The 27,340-nt window shown below is 36.8% G+C and overlaps 3 protein-coding genes across 3 annotated transcripts; all 3 read right to left on the bottom strand.

Moving 5' to 3' along the window:
* Window positions 1-3,958: 3,958 nt before the first annotated feature.
* LOC132012421 (olfactory receptor 8B8-like) lies at window positions 3,959-4,894 on the bottom strand. The gene has a single exon (XM_059392396.1). It carries the CDS (start codon window positions 4,892-4,894, stop codon window positions 3,959-3,961), a length of 936 nt encoding a protein of 311 aa, XP_059248379.1.
* Window positions 4,895-12,379: 7,485 nt separating this feature from the next.
* Window positions 12,380-13,312, bottom strand: LOC132012414 (olfactory receptor 8B3-like). The gene has a single exon (XM_059392384.1). The coding sequence runs from the start codon at window positions 13,310-13,312 to the stop codon at window positions 12,380-12,382; it is 933 nt and encodes a 310-aa protein (XP_059248367.1).
* A 7,992-nt stretch (window positions 13,313-21,304) lies between these two features.
* LOC132012409 (olfactory receptor 8B3-like) lies at window positions 21,305-22,237 on the bottom strand. Its single transcript, XM_059392370.1, has one exon. It carries the CDS (start codon window positions 22,235-22,237, stop codon window positions 21,305-21,307), a length of 933 nt encoding a protein of 310 aa, XP_059248353.1.
* Window positions 22,238-27,340: the final 5,103 nt, after the last annotated feature.

The raw sequence follows: 27,340 nt of genomic DNA, 5'->3' as shown, positions 1-27,340 counted from the left end.
GAGTACAGATCCTTTACCTCTTTGGTTAGGTTTATTTCCAGGTATCTTATGGTTCTTGGTGCTATAGTAAATGGAATAGATTCTCTAATTTCCCTTTCTGTATTTTCATTGTTAGTGCATAAGAAAGCCACTGATTTCTGTACATTGATTTTGTATCCTGCTATCAGACACATGACAAAATGTTTTTTTATTAAAAAAGTATAGTCATGAAATAAAAAAGTTGAAACTACGATCCATATGAAGAACTAAAATATTACCAAATACTAATGTTTGTGCTGTTTTACCTTTTCTAATCCCTATGGTCTGCCCAGAGATCACTGTTACACAGAATTTTATGTTTAAAATGTCCTGGTATTCGTAATAGTTGTATTTTTTATGTATTTAAGCCATGAAATGTATTACTTAATTTTTCCTCTTTTGTACTTTTTAAAATTGGCAATACAGTTGTAAAGAGCAGGAATTCTGGATCCAGATTGCCTAGGTTCAAAGTTGAGTGTTCACCTTACTCGTTGCATAATCATGCAATGTTTAGTTAAGTTCCCACCCTTTTTTCTCTTATTAAGGGAGGTTAATAACGATCATATAGGTTATTATATTTCATGCAGGATCTAGTCATACGGTAGGAGTGTAAATTAATACCTTTTATTTGTTATTCTTATATTTATAGAAGTTTTCACTATCGGGTTAAAAAAAGTATTTCTTATGGTTTCTTCTGTCTTTTCCCTTAGATTAGATGAATAGTTACATGTATTTTCTTCGGCTCTTTTATAGTTAAAAATTTTTATGTCTAATTTTTAGAACACATGGAATTTATTTTTATATATACATGAGTATATATCTAACTGCACTTTTTTTTCTGAATACAAATCATTGTTTTACCAGTATTTATTAACAATCTAATACTTCCTTACTGATTTGAAATGCTACTTTATCATATTCTAAATACTTAAATGTGCATGAGATTAGTTTAAGGTTTTGTGTTTCCACTGACCTATTATTCTAATGTGTTTTAAGTGAGTAAGGTAAGTATATTTTTCTACATTCTCCTTTTCCTCTATTCCTTAACCAACTGAAGTTGGGTCTCTGCTTCTACCATTTCCATAAACTTGCCAAGTTTGTAAATTCTCAGTACAGGACCTGGTCTGATGCTTACTTCCCTCAACATCTGTGCAATAGTGAACACTACTGACCCCTTTTCCCTTCTTCAAATAATTAACTTTCCTGACACCAGAAAATCTCCTTTCTGGTAAAGTTATAAGTGTCCACATATTTTCCTGTCCAGAGACAGTTTTAAAGTCACAGAGTGTTAAGAGTGGAAAGTCCCAAATCACCAGTTACCTACACAATAAAATCATAATCACTTGAAAAGAATTTTCAAGGTGCATATTCCTGAACCCTGCCCTAATTGAATAGGTCTGAGAAGGAATTAGGAGATCATAATTACAAGCATTTCCTGAATGATTCTGACACATACCCAAGTCACAACTTTCCAAGTCAACTCTAGTAGTGTATAAATCAACAACTGAGACACAATTATCACAAGATTTTTTAAATAGATGGAATACTTGGTATAATCCAGCCAAGCCTCTTATTTTGCAAGTTACTAATCTGAGGTTCTAAAATGAAATGGCACTATTATATGGTGGCAAACCCAGAACTATACCCCATGTACTATATCTTGAACCCCAAGCAAATGGATAACGATCTTTGCAAAAATCCTTCTAAGCAGATAGTATTATTTTTCTCATTTTAGAATTGAGGAAAAAGATATCTTAAAATGTTAAGTAACTTTTTCAGAATCACATAATTAGCAGATTACAGACCTGAAATTTAAACCCAGGTAGTCTCACACCGGAAACTGTGAGCTTACTCTATCTTGCTGCTAGAAGTCTGCCCAATGCATGCCTCCCTTTCCCTGGTTCCTGAATACACACAGCCATCTATATAAAACTAAATCAATCTCTGTTTTCCATCACTGTGCTTAAGAGAAGATGGAAAAGAAGAGGAAGACGAAAGCAAAGTATTAAGAAACTCACTCTAGGAGGGAGAAGTATTAACAATTCTTTGAGTGACTCTTCTCCCCAAATATCTCCTTTTGACTCAAAATTTAAAGTCATATAGCAAACATTCATTCATCCCACCAATACTTGCTGAGCCTTTACTAAGTGCTAGACACTTTGCTAAGCATTGGGAAATATACACAGTGACCTTCCTGACAGAGAAGACATATAATCAGACAATGACAAAAGCATGTGAGAATTGTTTTCATTACTGTGGCAGGCCTGACTACTCCACTCTGGGAAGTAAAAAACAGAGCACTTAAACTTTATAAAACAGGTTAGGTGGCTGTTTCCCTTCAGGCGATGTCTGAAGCACAAACAGAAAACAAAGAGGGTTAGAAACAGGTAATAAGAGTGTGCTGGAAAAATAGAGATAGATAGATAGATAGATAGATAGATGATAGATAGATAGATGAGATAACCAATCAACCATGGAGGAAACATGAGCAAAAGGAATTTTCAAGGAAAGTTAGGCAAAGAAAAACAAGAGAATCCCCCCTAAATACTCAAGAGACGATGAACTCTGAGAAACAAACTGAGGGTTTCAGAAGGGAGCAAGGGTGGAGGGATAGGTGAGCCTGGTGGTGGGTATTAAGGAAGGCACAGATTGCATGGACCACTGGGTGTTATATGCAAACAATGAATCATAGAACACAACCTCAAAAACTAATGATGTACTGTATGGTAACTAAAAACATAAAAAACCCCAAAAATGATCTATACATTTTCAAATGATTTCTTAAGATTTTTAAGAATCCAACTTAGAGAAATATATCTTTCTTACATAACCTACTCCCTTGTAGTTAACTTTAAGTTTTCCTGAAAATGAGTTTCTTAAAGTTTTCTTATAACTAAATAAATAGAGTCAGATACTACATTGGAAGGGGAAAAGAATTTCAGTACAATGGGACCTGTACCACAGAATGCTATCAGTGTATATCTGAAGGTCATCTAACCTCACCCTTCTGTCCAGAAAAGACTTCCCAAAGGTCCTGGATAACCTAATTCCTGAGGGATGGACAGGGTACATGAGGATGTTCCAGGGTGAGGGAAAGAGCTTGTGGGAAATGTGCAACAGAACAATTATTAAATTTGGGGAACCTCAGTATGACTTTAATAGATTACCAGAGAAAAGGCAGAGAGGAGGGGGTTATAATAACAGAAAATCAGGCTGGAGACGTGATCAAGGTTAAGATATAATCCTTGTTTGACGTACCATGGAGCTTGGTACATTTGAAGACAACTTCAGTGAACAGAGTAAACTAAGGTAAATGAGATCTTATTGAAAGCATGGAAAGAGCCTTTTGATTGCAATGCAGAGAGTGGATTTCAAGGGGTAAAGATAAGAGAGGAAAAGGCCAATCAGGAGGCTGGTTTCCATATGACAAATGGTAGTTCCATGAGGAGAACAAGAATTGTCAATACTTAATAAATTAGGTGTGGAGGAAAAGCAAAGTTAGAGGAATCAAGGAAAATACTAGTTTGGGATCTAAGCAATTTAGTAGAGGATGGTGCCATTCATGATGATGGAGATCACAGGAAGAGCTGAGAGTCTGTGAATGTTCCCTCTAAAGTGTAAGAGGAAAACAGGGAAAAAAAAAAAGAAAGAGAAAGAACAGAAAGAAGAAGAAAGGAGGAAACATAGTATTAGGCCCCCAATATTATTCTACAAACATCCATTTGCATTAATTTATTCTTCCCAATAGCCCTCTAAAGTAATAGAATGCCCCTATTTTGGGAGAGTTTTCAACTTGGGCCTTCTAATTCCAAGTCCAACACTCTATTGTCCTCATTTCTTTCTCCATGGGGGGGGGGGGCGGGAACCCTCTATAGAGGAACAAAGAGAATTTTAAAAGAAAGCTGTATTTTCTTATGATAATTAGGGCTGTTTTTTTGGCTCAGGAAAATATTTTTCTACTCAACCTTTTTTTCAGGGCAACCTTAACTTCCTTGTTCCTGAAGCTATAGATCAGAGGATTGAGCATAGGCACCACAATGGTGTAGAACACGGTGGACACTTTTCCCTGGTCCATGGACAAGACAGAAGAAGGATGAAGATACATGAATGCCCCTGACCCAAAGAAAACAGAAACAACAATTATATGTGAGCTGCAAGTGCTGAAGGCTTTGGACCTTCCTTCAGTGGAACGGATGCGAAGGATGCTAGCGAGGATAAAAGTGTAAGAGACAATGATAGTGAGGCTGGGCACACCGACATCAAAGCCCACAACAATGAGAACTACCAGCTCATTGACATGAGTGCTTGTGCAGGAGAGCTCCAGGAGGGGGAGGATGTCACACATGTAGTGGTTGATGGTGTTGGCATCACAGAAGGTCAGCCTCAGCATGCATCCTGTGTGGGCCCAGGCACCGATAAATGCCCCCACATATACAATCACAGCCAGCAGAGAACAGACCTGAGGGGACATGGTGACTGTATACAGTAGGGGCTTACAAATGGCCACATAGCGATCATAGGCCATTACTGTCAATACATAGCACTCTGCACTGACAAAGAAGCAATAGAAAAAAAGCTGAGTCATGCATGCTGCATAGGAGATGGTGTTTGGTTCAGACACAAAGTTTACCAGCAATTTTGGGGTGATGACGGAAGAATAACAGAGGTCGATAAAGGATAAATTAAAGAGGAAGTAGTACATGGGCGTGTGAAGGTGAGAATTCAGTCCAATTAGAGTGACCAAGCCCACATTTCCTGCCACGGTGACAATGTAGATTCCTAAGAACAGGAAGAACAGGGGCAGCTGGATCTCTGAATATTTGGTTAAACCCACAAGGATAAACTCAGTGACTAAGGAACTGTTTTCCATATCCATGCTCTTCCAGTAGGATCTGAAAGATAGGAGAGTAGAATCATATTGAGGCAGAATCCAGACTTCCTATGCAATCCCATGTCAGGCCATTCTGGAGTCAAGAAGCCAACAGACTCTGCTGAGGTTTAATTTTATAGGAAGTTATTTTACAGGATCTGGCTCTGCTCATATAAGATAAGACAAGTATCTGGGAGGCATCAACATAGTTTCAAGTAACACTGGGCGAAATATTTCAAGAGGGGAAGAAGTATAGAAATTTCTCATCTTTTCCCTGGTTAAGTTTGTCATTAGTACTTTCTATTCCTTCATTTATTCCAGTTTGTACTTGTTAATCTTTAGTCACCAAACTTCGACTACCTGTGCTGGCCACATCCAGACTGGACACTTGTGTAGGGTAGAGACCATGAGCACATGTCCATAGCAGGATTGGGGAAACAGACTTACAGAGACTCTTTGGTTTCCCAAGCACACACAGCAAGAAAAGCCATTAAGCCAGGAATGGAAGCTAGGTTTCATTCATAGGAAATTCTCTAAGGACTAGAGGCAATCCTTCTGCAAACCCCATAATCTCAGTACTACCTGTAATATTGATTTTCTTCCTATGCAGACCCCTTAATCATCTGTACCCAGACCAGAGCTGGTAAAAGCAGAAAAGTTTATTACTTTCTATTGCTCTGGGTTTTGAAAGACATAAAAACATAAAGGGTTCAATGCTTACTCTTCTTTGCCTAGTGACTTCACAACTGCCTTGTGGTTTCTTCTCCAACACTGCTCTCCAAAACGAAAGTTCTGCTGCTGTGGGCGGTAATTGTAATTCCAATTGTGTGGAGGTTCAGAGCATTTATAATCTCAGTCTTTGACTTGCTCTGAGACTCATTAAGATAAAGATTGTTATTCTCAATAATGATTTTGCCCAGAGGTGATCATTAAATTATTTAAAAAAATATAAACAGCTGTCTTTGTTTTCAAGATTGTAACAGGGAGCATCATGTACGTGATCTTATTCTGGGTTTGGAGCACTTAGGGGTGTGATACAGGGGCTTCCCCAGGAGAATCGCCATAGTTCCCTTTGGGAAAAACAAGTGTATAAAACTGTACGCAGATGAAGATGCTTATACCCTAGTGTCTTTGGAAGCTCAATATTCTACTCAAGGTTGCACATTTTTCCAGGACAAATGAGGTAGAGATCCTTTCTCTCTTCTTTCTCCTAGTGCTTCATTGGCTTTTAGGCACAACAGCTAACACATAGCTAATAATATTTTGAATCCCCATAAAATATTTCACATACATACCTATCTTCCCACACATACATAGTGTTAACAGTATAGCACAGGTGGTCATACAATGCACTCTTCGTATCTTTTAGACACATCACTTCTCGTGTGCCTTTTTCTGGCACCCTCTTTCCTGTCTTAGCTCCCGTTCATTCCATCATGCCCCAGTTATTTAAGTTTACAACTTACAATGTCTTCCTTTATTTTCCTAATTGCTGATATAACCAAATAGATTTATAAGGGCTTTACAGCTGACTACAAACTACATATTTCTTGACCTCTTTCTTTTGTCATTTAATAATATTTCATTAAAATATCTCCAAAATTCTATGTTTTGGCATATTATAACATATCCAACAATACACATCTATGGAAATCCATAATTTTCCATTCTTTTACCACCAAAAGCAATGGTAAAATAATCATCATTGTGCATACATCTTGATATACCATTAGTTTTATTTCAATGGGATATATTCCCAAAATGTTCTTTTAATTAATATCAGATGGTTTTCCCAAAAGCTACAATAATTCACATTTCTGCAAGCAATGTGTTAAACTATGTCTTCTTCCCCACTTATAGCAATGGACAGATCATCTAAACTGAAAATTAACAAGAAAACAGTGGCTTTGAATGATACACTGGATCAGATGGGCTTAACAGATACATTTAGAACATTCCATCCTAAAACACCAGAATACATAGTCTTTTCAGTTGCACAGAGAACATACTCCAGAATAGATCACATGGTAGCCTACAAAACAGGCCTCAATAAATTCAAGAAAATCAAAGTCATATCATGCTTCTTCTGACTACAACATTATGAAACTAGCAGTCAACCACAAGAAAAAATCTGGAAAAACCACAAATACATGGAGGTTAAAAAACATCCTACTAAACAATGAATGGGTCAACCAGGAAGTAAAAAAGAAATTTAAAAAGTAGAAACAAATGAAAATGAAAACACAATCGTCCAAAACCTCTGGGATTCTGCAAAAGTGGTCCTACGAGAGAAGTTATAGCAATACAGGCCTACCTCAAGAAGCAAGAAAAAACTCAAATAACCTAACCTTATGCCTTAATGGAGCTAGAAAAAGAAAAAATAAAACCTGAAACCAGCTGAAGGAAGGAAATAATAAAGATGAGAGCAGAAATAAATGGTATAAAAACTAAAAACAACAACAACAACAAAACACAAAACAATAGATCAATGAAACTGGGAGTTGGTTCTTTGGGAAAAAAATAAATAAAAATTGATAAGCCTCTAACCAGATTTATCAAGGAAAAAAAAAGTGTGTTGTGGGGGTACCTGGGTGGCTCAGTGGGTTAAAGCCTCTGCCTTTGGCTCAGGTCATGATCTCAGGGTCCTGGGATTGAGCCCCGCATCAGGCTCTCTGCTCAGCAAGAACCCTGCTTCTCCCCTCTCTGCCTGCCTCTGTGCCTACTTGTGATCTCTGTCTGTTAAATAAATAAATAAAAATCTTTTAAAAAAAAGGAATCAAGTAAATAAAATCACAAATGACATAAGAGAAATAATCAACACCACAGAAATACAAAGAATTATATGAGAATATTATGAAAAACTATATGCCAAAAATTGGGCAATTCCTAGAAACATATAAACTACAACACAGAAACAGGTAGAGCTAGAAAATTTGAACAGACCAATAACGAAAAAAGAAATTGAATCTGTAACCAAAAAATCTCAGCAAAAAACAAAACAAAACAAAACAAAAAAAACAGGGCCAGATGGCTTCACAGGCAATTTCTACCAAGCACTTAAATAAGAATTACTACTTATTCTCCTTTAATTATTCCAAAATATAAAAAAGGAAAGAAAACTTCCAAATTCATTTTATGAGAACAGATTTAACCTGAAACCAAACCCATATAAAGACCCCACTGAAAGAACTACAAGCCAACATACCTGATGAACATAGATGCAAAAACCCAATAAAATACTAGCAAACCAAATCCAACAACACATTAACTGAAAGTTACCAGAAGGAGGTGGGGGGGGCTGGATAAGAATCAGGTTTTGCATGGAAATGTTGAATCACTATATTGTACACCTGAAACCAATATTACACTTTAGGGTAACTATCTGAATTTAAATAAAAACTTTCTAAAAACGTGGGCTGCATTCCCTGTCTTAGTTGTTACACAGTGATCTTATAAAACACAAGACTAAAGACCGTGTATGTGTGTGAGTGTGTGTGTGTAGGAAGGCAGTATAAACAAGTGAGTGATGGAGATCTATAAATTTGGGGTTTAGAAATTAAAGGAATATAGAAATCAAAACCCTTTTTACTCCTGTTTTTTTTTTTTTTTATCAGTCTTTAACTGTAGTATGCTCTAATCATTACAAATTTGATCATCAGCAGCAATAGCAACCTGCTTAAGAAAGGGTCAATTAAACAAAATCAGGATGTAATCAGGGAACTTTCTTTAACTAGGAGGACCATTTTCCATTAAGCCCTGAAACTCGAAGTGTTTACACTGACTTAGAAACATCTCTGTGCTAGTTCACAGGTCCTAGCAAATCTCATGGCTTACCAATTTAACTAAGATACCATCTATCTATCTATCTATCTATCTATCTATCTATCTATCTATCATCTATCTATGTTTTTCTTCTCATTATTTCATTCATTCTATTCAGATAACTCAAGAAAACAAAAAACTGTTAAGGATAACTCTATGTTTTACATGTAAATCACCCTAACTTGATTCCCTTCCTTTGAGAGAAGTCCAAATAGAGCTTGTGTTGCTAACTAAAAGTTATAGATAAGTTGTTTTATTTATTTATTTATTTTTAAAGATTTTTATTCATTTGGGGCACCTGGGTGGCACAGTCGGTTAAGCATCTGCCTTGGGTTCAGGATGGAGGGCTGCAATGGGCTCCCTACTCAACAAGGGGTCTGCTTCTTCCTCTGCCCCTTCCCCATTCATGCTTGTGTGCTCTCTCTCTCTCTCTCTGAAATAAATAAAATCTTTAAAAAATTTCTTTTAAAGATTTTATTTATTCATTTGAGACAAAGGGAGAGCATGAGTGTGGGGAAGGGCAAAGGGAGAGGAAAGAGCAGACTCTCCACTGAGCAGAGAACCTGACTCTAGGCTCAAATGACCTGAGCCTAAGGCAGTCTCTTTGACTGAGCAGCTCAGAGGCCCCTGAGTCTCTTTCTTAAAACTTTGCCAAACCTAGATTTAATAAGCTTTATTTAAACTTTTGTTAATTTTTTTCAAAAATAATCAGGAAAAAATGGAAACTAATTTGAAAGAAAGCTTACCCTCTCTAAAAATGAAACAATTTAACTTGTATTTTCAGACTTCTCAAATGAAAGATTAGTGACCAGGTTTAACACGGATTTGGGGCCACCTGAAATAGTGATAAAATAAAAACAGAGTGGATGGACACACTTCTGCAATGTCTACAGAGGTCCCCAAATAGCACACATATTATTTACTTATATAGATACACTTCAATCTCAATAAGAAAAACAATTTAATCAAAACAGACAGTAGGGGAGCCTGGGTGGGTCACTTGGTTGAACATCTGACTCTGGATTTTGGCTCAGGTCCTGATCTCAGGGTCATGAGCTTGGGTCCTGCCTGGGGCTCCATTCTGGGTTTGAAGTTGGCTTGGAATTCTCTCTATCCCTCTCTCCTTCTGCCCCTGTTCCCCTACCTCTCTTTAAAAGAAAAGAAAAGAAAATGAAAAAGAAAAGGGACAGTAAATAAAGGAAAAGAAAGGAAGAAAACACCAACATAGATCAACCATTTTATATAAATAAAGTGAAAATCAAGCATATTAATTGGAGTTAGGAGATGTGGTTATAAGCAGTCATGCAAAACATCTACCAACAAACAGGCAAATGTACCAGTCATGCCAACTTTCAAAATATCTACTAAAATTGAAAATATTATTAAAGTTGTCTTTTTTTTTAATTTTTTATTTTTTATAAACATATATTTTTATCCCCAGGGGTACAGGTCTGTGAATCACCAGGTTTACACTCTTCACAGCACTCACCAAAGCACATACCCTCCCCAATGTCCATAATCCCACCCCCTTCTCCCAAGAAAATATTATTAAAGTTATCTTACAAAATGTAGACATTATCCCTTGGTTAAGGTCAAGGATTTTTAGAATAAAATATTTTTTGTCTTTCCTCAAAAGAAAAATAATCTGACATCCTATTACAGAAAATACAGTCATAATTTGATTTGGTTACTCACTGAAAGTTTCTTCTGAATTGTCATTGCTTGCCTAATTGCAACTTGAGGGTTTTGTGCCTTAAATAGGTAAGAAGTAGCATATAGAAGCCTCCAAAAGACAGTACTGAATTAATTGTTCTCATGTCTTCAAGTCCTGGGAAGGTGACTTTATTTTTTTATACCACATAACTTGAGAAATCCCCATAATATTTCTAGGGCCTTCCAGGAAGAGGAGGAGAATCATAAGAATGGATTTTTATCATACATCATTTTGCTTTCTGGATTCCTTCTTCCTAAACTGAGTTTTAATTACTATTCACTACTTTATCTTTTGAAATATCCTCTATCACTTAGTCCCCCAAATGTGACCAGAGCATTTCACTTCATTCCTCCAAACACTACCACTGTCTGCACACTGTACATTATAAATTTTATGAAAGCTTTATGGACTGTATTTTTATAGCACTATATAGAGCAGGATTAAAACTGATTTTGTAAAGTGGTTTAAATCCTCATGACCACTCTGCATAGCAAGACCTTATATTTATTGGCCATGTGTCTTGTTGAACCCGGGCCTGATTATATGTTCTGGGCTCCTTTCCCTCCTATGCCTTGCTCTATGAATTACAAGTATGTGCAAACATCCCAAATTAATTTTTTAAAGTATTTATTTATTTAGTATTTTTTTATGTTAGTCACCATACAATACATCATTAATTTTTGATGTAGTGTTCCATGATTCTTTGTTTGCATATAACACCCAGTGCTCCATGCAATACATGCCCTCCTTAATACCCATCACCAAGCTCACCCATCCCCCAAACCCCTCCCCTCAGTTTGTTTCTCAGAGTCCATAGTCTCTCTTGGTTCATCTCCCCCTCCGATTTCCCTCCCCTTCGTCTTTTCCTTTCCTTCTCCTAATGTCCTCCATGCTTTTAAATTCCAGTTTGTTAACACAGTAGTATTAGTTTCAGGTATACAATACAGCGATTCAACACTTCTGTACATACATCACTCAGTGCTCATCACAAATGTATTCCTTAACTTCCATCACAGATTCATTTTTTTTTATTTTGAAGAAGTAACATTTCATTTGAGCCAATCATTTCTGAACTGTACTTGCCCCAAAAGCCTTCCCTTTCCTAGTCGGGGGGAAAAAACATCAAACTGTTTTCCCAAACAAAAAAAAAACAAATAAAAGTAATACCCACCCCGAGAGAAATTCATGTATCATCCTGGAACAAAGCACAGTCAATTTTCAAATTGGAAATGTTTTCTTGTTTTCCATCTTATGGAAACAACATGTAATGGAATAAAGTAGAAACAAAGTGCACTACAAACAGTGGTAGGCTTGAGGTAAGAAGATGAAGAATTTAGTCTAGACTTTTTCCTTCAGAAGACAGAGAATTTCCAATCCATGGAATAAACATATTTTGACAACCTGTTATGTGCAGGGTTGACCATGCAAAGGTAAGAAAACTCTTTGGAAAAGAAGACATGATGCACAGTGTTTATAGATGCAAAGTCATTTCTCCTTGACAGTCCGTACGGAAACTTCCATCTCTGGCATGAAAGGGGACACATTCTTGTTCAGTGAATGCTGGAAGGTTGAGAGTAGGAAGACATTGTCCCCTTCATGCTGCCAAGACAAGGGGCAGAGACAGTACATCATTCAAATGTTCCTTGATCTGATCATTTGTAGACAAGTCTTCTATTTCCAGAAAGAAAAATAGAAGTTCAAATGATAGAGCAAAAAAAACCCTGATAATAAATTTTTTCTTAATATTATTACCAAATGAAAAAAAGGGAGAGGAAAGTGTGCCAATGGTGAAGAGAGATCTACTCTACAAAAAGCAAAAATAAATTATTGAGAGAAGATTCAAGTTTACTTCAGCATGATAAGAAAGGGATAGGATAAGCAGGATACCAATAAAGTTACTGTAATTAAAAACAGAAGCTCTCTGTCCTGTGACTAACTGGTGACACTGTTTCTGATCAAAACACTCTCCTACTCACAGTTTTTCTCACAGCAAGTTTAACATCTTTGTTTCTCAAGCTGTAAATGAAAGGGTTCATCATGGGAACCACATTGGTATAAAAGACAGAGGAGATTTTCCCCCTACCCATAGACCCAGCAGAAGATGGTTTAAGATACATAAAAGCAAAGGAGCCAAAGAAGAGGAAAACAGCAATTATGTGGGAGCTGCACGTGCTGAAGGCTTTCAACCTGCCCTCAGTGGAGCTAATGCGCAGGATGCTGGACAGGATAAAACCATAAGAGAAAAAGATGGTGACACTGGGCACAATCACATTGATACCTGCCACAATGAAAACCACCAGCTCATTCACATAGGTGCTGGTGCAGGAGAGCTGGAGCAGAGGGAGAATGTCACAAAAATAATGGTTGACGGTGTTTGCATCACAGAAGGTCAGTCTCAGCATGCATCCTGTGTGAGCCGTGGCACCTGAAAATGCCATCAAATATGAACCAAGCATAAGGCTGGAACACACTTTGGGGGACATGGCAACATTATATAAGAGTGGGTTACAGATGGCCACATAGCGATCATAGGCCATTGATGTCAGCACATAACATTCAGAAATAGCAAAAAAGCAGAAAAAGTAAAACTGGGTCATGCATCCCCTGTAGGAGATAATATTCTCCTTTGATGTGAAGTTAATCAGCATTTTAGGTGTAAACACAGAAGAATAACAGAGGTCTGTGAAGGACAAATTGAAGAGGAAAAAGTACATGGGGGTGTGCAGGTGTGAATTGAGCCCTATTAGAATTATCAAGCACAAATTTCCCAACATAGTGACCATGTACATGACCAGAAACAGACTGAAGAGGGGGAGCTGGAGATCTGGAAGGTCTGTGAGCCCCTCCAGAATGAATTCAGTCACAAAGGAAGCATTTCCACGAGCCATTCTTCTCTAAGGCGATCTGTGAGCACAGAAAAATAGGGGTACATAAGGAAACAACTCAGCTCTCCTTGCAAGATCTTGTACTAAGGCGAGTGTGTACACTGGAAGTGCCTGAGACTAGCCCAACCTTGACACATAGAATCTGCCTTTACCACTATCATGATCCTGAGGGACACTAATTAATTCTCCCTTTATTAAAGCCTTTATAAACTAAATTTAGCAAAGCGCATCACAAATTTAACCTATTGAGGCAAGTCCATTGAACTTGGTCTCTGGAAACATGACTCCTGCAAAAATTAAGGGAGAAGCTGAGACCAGAACAGAATCATCCTTCTCACCATTTCTTCATTCACTTGACCCTCTCCTTACCAGGGAAATTAGAGGCAGAATCCTTAGTAACCCCGTGCTGGCCTCAAATGCAGATTTCACTTGAAGGAGTGAGAATTAAAAGTACTCTTTGATACCTAAATGAGGCACCAGGGTCTGGGGGAGGTTGAGTTACTGCCCCATGTCACAGAGGAAAAGCCATAAATCCGGAAGAGTGAGAGTTCCATCCAGAGAGAGGGAACTTACTGATGGAGATACTGCATCCGCTGTGCCCCTAATCTCTGAATATTCTCTGATCTCCCTCAAACACATTCTCTTGCCAGCTTCACTTGAATGTCAATACTGCACAAAATGGGAAAGAAAGTGGCATAGCTCAGACCTCTGAAATTCCATCTCAAAAGCAGGAATGTGTTCTTATAAATGGAATTCAGATACTCACTCAGCCTCCTTAGGTCAGAAAGCCTCAGAGCTCTCTAATCCTTGGTATTTACCCCTCTCCTGGGGTAATTTAACTTTACCCCTGTCCTGGAAAGGCAATTTCAGGCTCAGAGGCTTTGATTCTAATAAGACTCAGCCTGCCTTAAATTCAGATATACCCTTGAAATCCTTCTGATCATACTTTCTGATTATGTCCTCTTGAAAAGCAGAGAAAAATAAAGCCTTTATTATTACCACATTTACTACTTGATTGGACATAGATTTAAAATGTGTTTAAGGATATAACACACTTGGTTATAAACAGGGTAGAAGCTTGCTCAGCCCTTCCCACAGGGAACAGATTTTATGTGTAAACAAATAAAGAGATTGTGCACCCTGGCCCATGACATGTCTTTAGTTCCTCAGGGACTCAATAGTTCACTCATCTTCATTTCACCTTAGGGATTATACATCCCTAGATTCAAAGTAAAGTCCCTTCTTCCCCTTGCCTTTATCTCTGAATGGAAATCTACAGTGTTGTTTCATCCCTCCTCTGTGCACATATCCTCGGTGGGCTTTTTTTCTGCAAGGGTTCTGCCTCTAAGAAATAAGAACTCCTTATTTCTTAGTCTCAAATTTTTTAAAGATTGCAATAACTCAGTTATTCTCTCTCCTGGAATGTCTCTAAAATAATTTTCAATTCTGTATGTTCCTTCTCACATTTATACTTTTAATCACCTACTGGAAATTTCTACCTGACCCACTTATTAGCATTTTATGCAACACTTCAGTAACTGGAGTTCTCAATTTCTTCTCGTCATAGAAAAGAGTAGGGGCAATGGAGGTAGAGGTTATGTGTATGAAGCCTATCTTCCTACTTCCATTCTTACTCCCAATAATACCTTGGGCAAGTTAGTCAACTTCTGTTTCTCTGGTTCATTTTTGTATAATAAGGATGACAAAAATAGTATCTCTTTCATTAGGTTGTTGTGTTAATTAAATCTTTGCTTTATGTTTTTAAAGTTTTTATTTAAATTCCACTTAGTTCAACTACAGTTTACATATAGTTTCAGGTTTACAATAGAAGGATTCAACACTTCCATACAACACCTAGTGTTCAACACGCCAGGTGCACTCCTTCATCCCTATCACCTAATACACCCATCCCCCACCCACCTCCCCTCTAGGAACCATCAGTTTGTTCTCTATAGTTAAGAGTCTGTTTCTTGATTTGTCTCCTTCTCTCTATCTCCCTCTCTCTCCTTAATAATATCATTAGAACAGTGCCTGGCATATAATGATAGACAATAAATGTCAGTGGTCATTATTTATACCCTTATGAATACATCATAATACTCATCAGACTTTTTTCCCCCTTAATTTCTATGTTCCCCTATAAACTGTAAGTTCTATAAGGACAAACATCTCCTCTATCTGGCTTAGTACTTTTCTCCTGTGGTTAAGATCAGTGCAGAGCATAGAGAAGAAATTCAATAAATATTTCTGAAAATCATGTTGTTATTTGGATGCAAATCTTCAGAAAACATTCCACATTTCTTACCTTCCAAGAAACAATGCCTATGACCATAGTGACTTCTATCCTTGTCCCTCAGCCACCACACAGGCTCTTTGAGTTTAACTGAACTGTACGGCTAGACTGTAGTACCTCTTACTATTCTAGCATTTTCCCACATAGTCCCTCTTATTCAGCCATGTGCACTGCTGCTAGAATAATCTTTGAAAGCAAAACTCTGTCCCTCCTTAGTTTAAGAACTTTCAGTGGTTTTCCATTACCTATTCGGCAATCAGTATTTTGTAATAAAAGTGTAAGTCTCAAAATTATGTTTAATTCTTGGATAAAATTAAAGAAGAAATTGAGTCAGAATTCTACTTAGTAGGAAGACTTGAAAGAACTATTTTGATTATGTATTTTGCACACATTAAGTGTTATACAAACTTCTGGCATTTCCACAAATAAAATAAAAAAATATTGGAGAATGTTTATATTTCTAAAACCATAGGGTATAGTAAACAAAGATCATAGTCCAGGGAAACCAAAGATAATAGTTAAAATTTAAGTTTAAATCTGCACAAACTTACTATCTCCTCATGATAAATTACAGTTTCTCTCCTCAATGTTTTCCGAAAGGGAATAAGAATTTCACAACGATGGTCATTTATTTAAGTAACATATTTTTTATTTAATATCCTGGGAAGGTAACCTTCTACCTACGTTACTAGTTAGAAAGTTTCTAGCTTCAAGTTACAAAATGCTCAATTAAAAACCCATTTTTAACAAGAGCTTGTTTCTCTCACCTAGCTTAAAACTTGATCATTCTAGATTTGGTTCAGCAACTAATCATTCTCATCAAGAATTCGGTCTCTTCCATTTCCCCATGCTCATTTGTTGGCCTTCCTTCTCAGGCTTGGTATCTCATGGTCACGGAACAGTCACCATAGCTCCAAGAATGACATCTAAACACCAATATATCCAAAGAAGAAAGCGAGGAACAAGGCAAAAGAATTCTTTCACATTATCTCCTTGTAGTATGAAGTAAATCATCTCCAGATGCCAATAGATTATGTCCTCAATGGCTTTGCAGTCATATGGCTATGCCACATGGCCAACACAGCTGCAAGGAAAACTGACAAAAATGAGAATCTCCCATTTTCAGCCTCTATCAAAGAAAATGAAGTTTCTGTCATTAAGAATATTTGGAGGAGTAATACCTATTGGATAGAGCATCAACACAATCTGCCACCTACAAAGAGTTTGTAAAAGGTATTTAGAACAGGGATTGTGTTTGTTTGTTTTTTAAGATTTTATTTATTTATTTATTTATTTATTTGACAGATAGAAATCACAAGTAGGCAGAGAGGCAGACAGAGAGAGAGGAAGAAGCAGGCTCCCTGCTGAGCAGAGAGGCTGATGCAGGGCTCCATCCCAGGACCCCGGGACCATGACCAGAGCCAAAGGCAGGCCAGGATTGTTTTTCAGTTTCAATATAGAATATAATTGTTATTTTTTAAAGTAAATTCACTGTTTTAAGCTTTAAATCAACCCAATTGCCTCAAGATAGTCAAATCATGTTATAAATTATTTGTGTGTAGTTGTGTTTGTGTGCAGATAAACTCATATAAGTATATATTTACACATACACTACTTATATGTATGTGGTGAAGAGAGGAGGAACATCGTTTTGTAACATGCGAGGGTCCTTTTAGTAAAAAAGAATCAGACACTGAATGTTTCAAACTGCATAAAAAAAGAGTGCCTCCAAGCAGAAAACTACAACTCATGCTACCGTGTGTGTGTGTGTGTGTGTGTGTGTATTTGTAACTTCTTTTTCACGGTAACTCCTAAAAGAGAGATGGAACAGATTGCCAGGCACTAAGTATCTGATGGATCATCATTAGGATTATACCTTTTGAAATTTTAATTTTAGGTTTCCTTGAAGTGTCTTCTTAGTTTTCTGTCCCTTATTTAGAATCTTCCCAATATATTGTATAATCTTTGAAACTGCTAGACTAACCAAATTAGGTAAGAGAAGGGAAATTTCATTATGCAGAATTTTGGAAAGGGATCTAAGGTAAACAGAAAATTATTAATTATATAAATTGAGGTTTAAATTCTTGCTAAGAAATTCTGCAACACAGAGCCCCTAGGTGACTCAATCAGTTAAGCATCTGTCTTTGGCTCAGGGTCCTGGGATTGAGTCCTGCATCAGGTTCCTTGCTCAGCGAGGGGCTTGCTTTGCCCTCTGCCTGCCACCCCACTGCTTGTGCTCTCTCTCTCTGACAAATAAAATCTTTAAAAAACAAAAACAAAAAAACTCCATAACTGCTTATTATACTAAAAAGGAGACACTGGACTCCCTTCAGGGGCATCCTTGTGCCTTCCCATGTGAAGAAGGTCTGATTATAAATAAGAAAGCTTCAACTAGAAGTTATGATGTATTAAAAACAAATCAAAAGAATGGAAACCCTATAAGGAAAGGCAATGAACAACTACATTTCTGAAAAACAGGACTCAGAAATGTGCCCTAGCAAATCCTACAGTGTTAGGAGTTTTTGTAAGAGAACTGCAGTAATGGGAAGTTTAATTTACTTGGGTATGACTGTCTTACCAATGACCCACTTAAAGGAAAACACCTTTTACCTCTGATGTTTGTTAGATCATGGATTTTCTAAACAGCCTAGAATATAACTCATGATAAAGGAAGGAAAGAACACTGGGTTTCTTTATTTGCCTAAGGTATCTTTTGGGGAGAAAAATTGTACTGGCTGCTTTTAGGAGATAAACTGTAGAAGGCATTGGATGAAGCAGACATTTAATTAGGAGGGTCTTGTGTCAATGCAAGTCAGAGACAATAGTTTCTCAAATCAAGGTGGTAGTGTCATAGTTGTGATATATTACATCTATACTGTATATATGCTTTATGTGTATGTATATATTATGTATTATGTTTTAATCTAGTACTCCATTTCACTTAGTGAAAGTGCAACTTTCACAATTACCAATAATTTCCACCATGATCTTGTCCCTCGTTACATGTCTGTCCTCAGCTCCTTCAACTCTCTCTATTATTCCTTCTATTTAATACAGTAGTCCTTTCTGTATTCTCAAACATGCCAGAAGTATCATCTTAGGAGCTTTTGCACTGGACAGTAAACTTCCTTAAAAGGATACTTTTTCAGGGGCAGCACTTCGGTGGCCCAGTCTGTTAAACATCTATATTTGGCTCAGGTCAAGATCTCAGGATCCTGGGATTAAGCACCAGGACAGGCTCCCTGCTCAGTGGGGAGTCTGCTTCTCTCTCTCCTTCTGCCCTTCCCCCTCCCACACTAGTACTCCTGCATGCTCTCTGTCTCTGTCAGAGACAAAAAAGATTTTTTCTAAGTACTCACTTTAAACATCACCTTCTCAATGAATTAGAACCCATGTCCAATTTACCTTTGCATTCTCAATATTTTGTTTAAAGATTTTATTTATTTAGATAGAGAGATCACAGGTAGGAAGAGAGGCAGGCAGAGGAGGGCGGGGGGAAGCAGGCTCCTTGCCAAGCAGATGTGGGACTCTATATCAGGACCCTAAGAATGGGACCCAAGCCAAAGACAGAGGCTCAACCCACTGAGCTACCCAGGTGCCCCTGCATTCTCAATATTTAACATATTCACGTAGGAGTTTTCTCCTCTTTGGATTGCTTCTTCTTACATACCAGGTAGCTGGGATGTGGCTACTATGAGTAAATCTCTTAAAATGCAAGTTTAATTTGACTGAATCTAAAATATTCTATCTGAAGAATCTGCTTAAGAGCTATTTAAACATTTTTATTTTAAAATGAGAGTAAATTTATGGTCATGAAACCGGTTGGGTTCCTGGAGGAACACAACACATCTGCTTCTTCATTTCTTACTGAGGGAAGCTGGCACTTCACTATTTATTTTCTTTTAATTCCCTGTTCAATTTTCCATTCTTTTTTTTTTTTTTATTTTCCATTCATTTTGATGAAGTATTTGTAACCTATTATACCTCAGGAAATTAATTTTAAAAAAAGAATTCTAAATGTAGATACAGATCAAGCCTTAGAGATCTCAATTAATATTTTGACAACAGGTCTAAGTCAAAATTAATTAGAGGAAAAGAGTGAAATGAAGCAATGACCTAGATATGTTTATTAACAAAAAAATTAATATTGTTAAATTTAGTGGTGTTTAAGTAAAACCAAATACAAAAGCCATGATTTTAAATTTTCATTGCATAGATGCTAATGTTCACTACTGATTATCTGTTTGAATAAAGTCATATAATCTGAATAAGGGGAAAACTCCTATTTTAAATCTCATAAATCATTAAGGAAGGCATGTGATTTTATGAGGACTGGGTAAAATATGCAACTGATAAATTATTGAACACTACATCTGAAACTAATGTTGGCTAATTGAGTCTAAATTAAAAATAAAAGTAAATAAACAAATAAATCTTATGTATCTCAGTACTAAAAAAGAAGGGAAAACCTGTTTGTTTTCCTAAACAAAAAATAAAAACGTAATACCCAGCATGAGAGAAATTCATGTGGCATCCTGGAACAATGTAGAAACAATCTTCAAACTAGAAGTGTTTTCTCATAGTCCTTGTTTATTGAAACAAAATAATAAAGTAGAAGCAAAGCATATCATAAAGAGCAGTAGAGTTGAAATCAGAAGACTAAGAGGATACTCTAGAACTTGTCATTGTGTAGCTGTGTGACTTTGGGTGAATTATTAATTACTCTGATCTTCACTTTCTCATCCATACAGTAAATACATTTTGTTGATCAGCTACATACTACTTTGAGTGTCTAAAAATAAAACCAACCCTGCCAAAAGAAGCCTCCTGTAAAATGATTACAGATGCAAAATAGATTAAAAATAATAGTCTTTATTAAAACTTCTATTTCTGCCACTTAAAATGATATGTTCTTGGGGCACCTAGGTGGTGCAGGTGGTTAAGTGTCTAACTCATAGTTTCAGCTCAGATTGTGATTTCAGGGTCCTGATCTGAGTCCTGATATTGGTCTCCATGCTCAGCACAGTCTGCTTGGAATTCTCTCCTCCCCTCTCTTTCCCCAGCTCCCTCTAAAGTAAATAAATTAAGAAAAAAAAAAACAGATATATTATTGCCAATCAGAGAAAAGAAACAGGAGTATACACATACTATCACACTATCTGATTTGTGCTTCTAATAGCAAGTGGCAGTTAAGAACAAGCCCAGTGCTACAGTGTCAACTCTGTTGTTGCTCAATTCAATAATTTAGAGACTATTCATCTTTTTCTGGTTTTCCCTTCTTTTTTAGTACTGAGATACATAAGATTTATTTGTTTATTTACTTTTATTTTTAATTTAGACTCAATTAGCCAACATTAGTTTCAGATGTAGTGTTCAATAATTTATTGAAGTTTAAATGAAAAAAATTTTAAACTCAGATATTACATTCCTGTTGATAAACAGGAAAAAAGTGAAAGCATTGTGCAAATGATGAAAAAAAAAAAAAGACCTAGTAATTACAGACAGAAGACTCAAATCTCTTTGACCATGTTCAGAAAAAAATAGGCAAAGAAGGCTACTCCTGAAAATATTTTCCTGAAACACATAAAAGCTCCCTGCTGAAACACACACACACACACACACACACACACACACAACAAACAAACAAACAAACAAAAAACCTCCCTGCTATGTAACTAACAGCAGAGAGACATTCTTTCCTATTAAAACTGTTTCCTACTCAAAATTTTCCTAAGGGCAAGTTTAACATCTTTGTTTCTGAAGCTGTAAATGAAGGGGTTCATCAAGGGAACTGTATTGGTGTAAAAGATAGAAGAGATTTTCCCCTCATCCATAGAACCAGCAGTAGATGGTTTAAGATACATAAAAGCACAGGAGCCAAAGAATAGAGAAACAGCAATTATGTGGGAGCCGCACGTGCTGAAGGCTTTCGACCTGCCCTCAGTGGAGCTCATGTGCAGGATGCCAGATAGGATGAAACCATAAGAGACAAAAATGGTAATAGTGGGCACAATCACATTGATGCTCAACACAATGAAAACCACCAGCTCATTCACATAGGTGCTGGTGCAGGAGAGCTGGAGCAGAGGGAGAATGTCACACAAATAATGGTTGATGGTGTTTGCATCACAGAAGGTCAGTCTCAGCATGCATCCAGTGTGAGCCATGGCACCTGAAAATGCCATCAAATATGAACCAAGCATAAGGATGGAACACACTTTAGGCGACATGGCAACATTATATAAGAGTGGGTTACAGATGGCCACATAGCGATCATAGGCCATTGATGTCAGCACATAAGCTTCAGAAATAGCGAAAAAACAGAAAAAGTAAAGCTGGGTCATGCATCCCCTGTAGGAGATAATATTCTCCTTTGATGTGAAGTTAATCAGCATTTTGGGTGTAAACACAGAAGAATAACAGAGATCTATGAAGGACAAATTGAAGAGGAAAAAGTACATGGGGGTGTGCAGGTGTGAATTGAGCCCTATTAGATTTATCAATCCCAAATTTCCCAACACAGTGACCACATACATGACTAGAAAGAGACAGAAGAGGGGGAGCTGGAGATCTGGAAGGTCTGTGAGCCCCGCCAGAATGAATTCAGTCACAAAGGAAACATTTCCACGAGCCATTCTTCTCTAAGGGGATCTGTGAGCACAGAAGGAAAAAGTTAGAAAGAGAAAAACCCAGATTTTTCCACCATATCTCCTCTCCCAAATGTGGTGTATGTACAGGGAAGATAAAAGACTAGTCCAACCTGGACCCATAAACTCTTTTACCACAATGATGAGACTGAGTGACTCAGACTGCTCCTTATTGGGCTCTGTAAGCTAAGTAACAAAGAATTTCAAAACTTAAGGGAGAAGTTTGCACCAGGACAGAATTATCTTTCTCTCCTCAATCACTTTCATTCACTTGAGCCCTCTCTTCAGCAATAAAACTGGAAACTGAGACGTGGAGCCACTTTTAATGAAGATTGGAGTTGGTGTGGTGGAAACCAAGTAGATTGTTTCTAATCCAAAACCAAGGGACCAGTCTACAGGAGGTTACTGCTCCATGTCACAGAATCAAAGTCACAAATCTGTAGTAGCAAGAGTTTTCCCACGGAGAGGAACTTTATGACCGACAGAATGCATTCTTTGACCACCACCTACAATATCTCTAAATACTCCCAGCTCCTGGCAGATTTTTCTCAATTTCACTTGAGACTCAGGACTGCAAAACTGGGGAAAGTGACATATCTTTGATCCTCAGACTTCCATCTCAAAAAAGGAGGACATGAATAAAAATGAAATTTAGAAATTCACCCACCTTAAGCCAGAAAACTTTGGTGCTTCCTTATCATTATTACTCCCATTGTCATGGAAGGACAATTTCAGACTGTGAAATTTGTTCCTTTAACTCAAAGAAAACGCAGCCAACACTTAATTGCTGATATACGCTAGAAAATCTTTTAGAACTGTAGATCATAATTTCTGATTATGACTTTGAGTTCCCTTAAACAGTAGACAAAAACAGTCTTTACTATTATCAGTTTTGCCACTTGGTAAGTCACAGAAGATATAATGTGAGTGTGATTATATAATGTACTTGGTTGTAAACAAGGCAGAATCTTGCTCAGTGTCTTCCCCAAGGAAAATCTCTAAGTGTAATCAGAAACTGTGGGGATTCTATAAACACCCTGGACCATAATCTGTCTTCAGTTCCTTAGGGATTCAACAATTTGATCAATTTTTCCCTTCCCTGTAGGGATCATACCTCCCCTCAAGGAATAGCCAAGACCCATTCCCCATTCTGCAAAATGGTGGAGGAGGAAGCCTTAATCTCTACTTTTCTACATGACACACTAATTCAAAAACAATTTGCATACTGATTCCCTTTATAAGAAATCTAGAAACTGGCTAAGATGGTCAGGCACCCAGTGCATGCCTGAAACCAGACATATTAAAGCTGTTAGGAAAATTAAAGATAACCTCTTGTCATAGAACCTATGTTGGCATAGCACATGTGATTGGGACAAAAATCCTACAGTTCCTAGCTACTCCCTGGAAAAGGAAAGAGGTGTACCATACATCCAAAGCCTCAAGTTGTTTAGGAGCTACCCATAAAACTAGCTCTTGTACTTTATGTTTCAGAAAGGTGACGGGACACAGAACATGGCATAGTTTAGCTGCACAAGGTGAGAGAAAACAGAGACTGCAGTTTGGGTTGGAAATCACAATAGCCACCTACCTACCACACACATCCCACTGGCTTAGCACACAGCTATCAGTACAAAACTCTTTTCCTCCAATCATGTATCTAATGACCCAATTTATTACAGAGCTGCCTGAGGAACTGACTTCAGTCTTGCTTGTTTTGTTTTAGGGTGCTGATGGGATCTGACATACTCCAGAAGGAATGAAGCAAAAAGAATAAAGGAAAGTTGGAGGGAATGACAAAAAAAGTAAGAGGCTCCCCATCTGGCCAGGCTTACTGTGTGGGTCTTCTCTAGTGCAAGGCTAGTTCATGAAGATTAGGACAGGTAGATATTTTGTCTAATGTCCAGACACAAGCCCAGGGAGTCTCAATATTTCCCCAAACAGACAATATAAATCTCCACAAACTGTCCCTAATGAAAGGAAATATATCATTTACCTGACATAGAATTCAAAATAGCTGTTATAAGAAGGTTCACTGCAGTCAGAGAACAATACAAAGAAAAAATTGAGAATATCAAACAAGAGATAGAAACCGCTAAAGAATACCAAGCAGAAGTCATGTGGCTGAAGAACAGAATAACCAACTGGAAAATTTACTGGAGGGTTAAAACAGCATAGCAGATCACTCCAAAGAAAGGATCATAGAATTTTTTAAAAAGTCATTTGAAATTACTCATCAAAGTAGCAAAAGGAAGAATGAAAAATAGTAAAGAAAATAAGAGAATTATTAGACAATATCAGATGGACCAATATATGCATTATAGGGATCCCCAAAAAAGAGCTGGGAAATGACCTGAAAGATTTCTCAAAGGAAAAATGCTTAAAAATCCCCAAATCTGTAGAAGGAAATGAACATCCAGATCCAGGAAGCAAAAATGATCCCTACCCTGACCCCCCACAAAAAACAAAAAACAAGAAACAAACAAACAAAAAAAAAAACTTCAAAGAAATCCACACCAAGACACATTATAATCAAATCACTGAAAAGTAAAGACAAAGGGAACTTTCAAGGAGCAAGAAACATGCAATTTATCCCATACAATAAAACCCCTATAAGAGCATCAGTGGATTTTTCAGCAGAATTCAACGGATTTTAACAGAAATCTTGCAGGTCAGAAGAGAGTAGGATGATCTATTCAAGGAACTGAAAGGGAAAAAAGGGGGTCCACCAAGACTACATAAATACCCAAAGGAGAAGAGAGAACATTTTTTTCTTACATGAAGAAAAAGCTGGAGAAGTTCATCACCACTAAACCTGCCTTATAAGAAAAATGTTGAAAAGAAAGGACACTAAATAACATCATGTTACCTTAAAAAAGTCTAAAATAAAGTGATAAAGGTAAACACATATAACCATACAGAATATTGCATTATAAAAGTGGTGGGTAAATTTCTTTTACTTTTGATATGGAAGTTAAAAGATAAAAGTATTAAAAGTAGCTATAACTAAAAATGTTAATAGACACAAAACACATGTATGCATTAAATAAAGCCTTTTAAGTGACAAAAACAAAATGCCAGAAATATTTCTTTAAATCAAAACTACAGCCCCAATAATGTATGTGAGTATATTACCAAGTAAGAAAATATGTGAGGGTGTGTGCTAGGCTTACACATGGACACCAAGAAGGAAATCTATTATGATAAACATCTATATTAAAAAAGAAGAGACACTTGATTCAACAACCTACCTTTATACCTGAAGGAACTAGAAAGAAAAGAACAAATAAAGCAGAAATACATCAAATAGAAAATAATAGTAAAATCACTGAAAATAAGAGCTGTTTTATATGATAAAATTGGCAAGCCCTCAGCAAGTCTAAATAAGAACAAAGAGAGAAGATCCCAATAAGTAAAATTAGAAATGAAAGAGGAGACAATAAAACTGATGTCACAGAAATAAAAAGTAAAGGATAATAAGATTATATGAACATTTATACACCAACTAGATAATCTAGATGAAATGAATAGATTCCTAGAAACATGCCACCTGCTAAAATAAATCATGAATACAAAGAAATTCTGAACAGAACCGTAAGGGGTATGATGATTAAATTAATAATCTAAAACCTCTCAACAAGGAAAATCTAAGCTTCAAGCATAAATTCTATCAACTATTTAAAGAAGAATTAACACCAGTCCTTCTCAAGTCCCTAAAACTAAAGAATGGGGTAGACTTTCAAATCCATTCTATGAGGCCCCCATTACCCTGATACGAAATCCAGACAAAAATAGTGCAAGGAAAGAAAATTAGAAGCTAGTATCCCTGATGAATTCTGAATTCCAGAAAATTAGAAGCTAGTACCCCTGATGTATTCTGAATTCTTATTCATCTGAAGAACACATAAGCATATATTTACACACACATTTGTATTTAGTAGTGGAGAAGGGCAGAAGCATCATTCTTTACTTATACAGAGGGGATTCTGTTAGTAGTAAAAAAGCAATCAGTCTCTGAATTTTTACAAATGTGAAAACTGCTTAAAATAAGACATGGCTCCAAACATAAAACAATGGCTTATACCTACCACAATTACAGATTTTTATTTAAATTTTTTATTTAAATTAATTTGTTAACATATAGTGTATTATTAGTTTCAGGGGTAGAATTTAGCGATTCATCAGTTGCGTATAATGCCCAGTGCTCATTACATCAAGTGCCCTTCTTAATGTCAACTCTAAAGGGAGAAAGATAGAAAGACCACTTGGGCATGTTAGTCTCTTTGGGCCATTATAAAAAATCCATGGATTGGGGGCTTCTAAGCAAGAGAAATTTATTTCTCACAGTTCTGGAGTCTGGGAAATCCAAGATCAAGGCACCAGGGGATTTTTCATCTCTGGTGAGGTCTCTTTTTCTGCTTCATAGACTGTTTGTCTTCTTGCTCTGTCCTCACATGACCAAAGGAAAAAAGAGAACTCTCTGATATCTCTTTTATAAGGGCACTGATCTCATTCATGAAGGCCCCACCCTCACGACCTAATCAACTGCCAGAGTTCTCATTTCCTAATACCATCACACTAAGGCTTAAGTTCCAACATAGGAATTTGAGAAAGCCACATTCAGTCTATAGCAGACTTTACATTAAATGTCTTTCTTTATGCTCTACCTATGATCTAAGATCTATATCTAAGATCTGTGTTTAGGATATTTTCAACATACTGTATATGATTTTAAAACTTCTACACTCACAAAATTAGGTTACAAAAAGCTATGGAAATCAAAATGGAAAATTTCGGAAAGGATCCAAAGTAAAGAGTAGATTATTAATTATATGAAATGAGGTTAAAAGTCCTGCTAGGAAACTCCACTACTGCATGTGGTATTTAAAAAGAGGCACTTGTGTATCCTTAAGAAAACCAAGCTCCCCATCTCAAAGAAAGCATAACTATAAATTGCAAATGGAAGTAATGATTAAGAGCTTAATTTTATTTTTCTCTTGCAACCTGAGAAAAATTAAGCAGAAAAAGGATCTGCCAATCCATGACTTGTGACCAGTGCATTTAATTCCCATCCCCTGCTCAAAAATGAGTGTC

Source organism: Mustela nigripes, chromosome 1 (assembly GCF_022355385.1).
Source record: "Mustela nigripes isolate SB6536 chromosome 1, MUSNIG.SB6536, whole genome shotgun sequence".
NCBI classification, from domain to species: Eukaryota; Metazoa; Chordata; class Mammalia; order Carnivora; family Mustelidae; genus Mustela; species Mustela nigripes.
The sequence above is the reverse complement of the archived record's forward strand: the minus strand, read 5'-3'. Positions and strand labels throughout refer to the sequence as shown.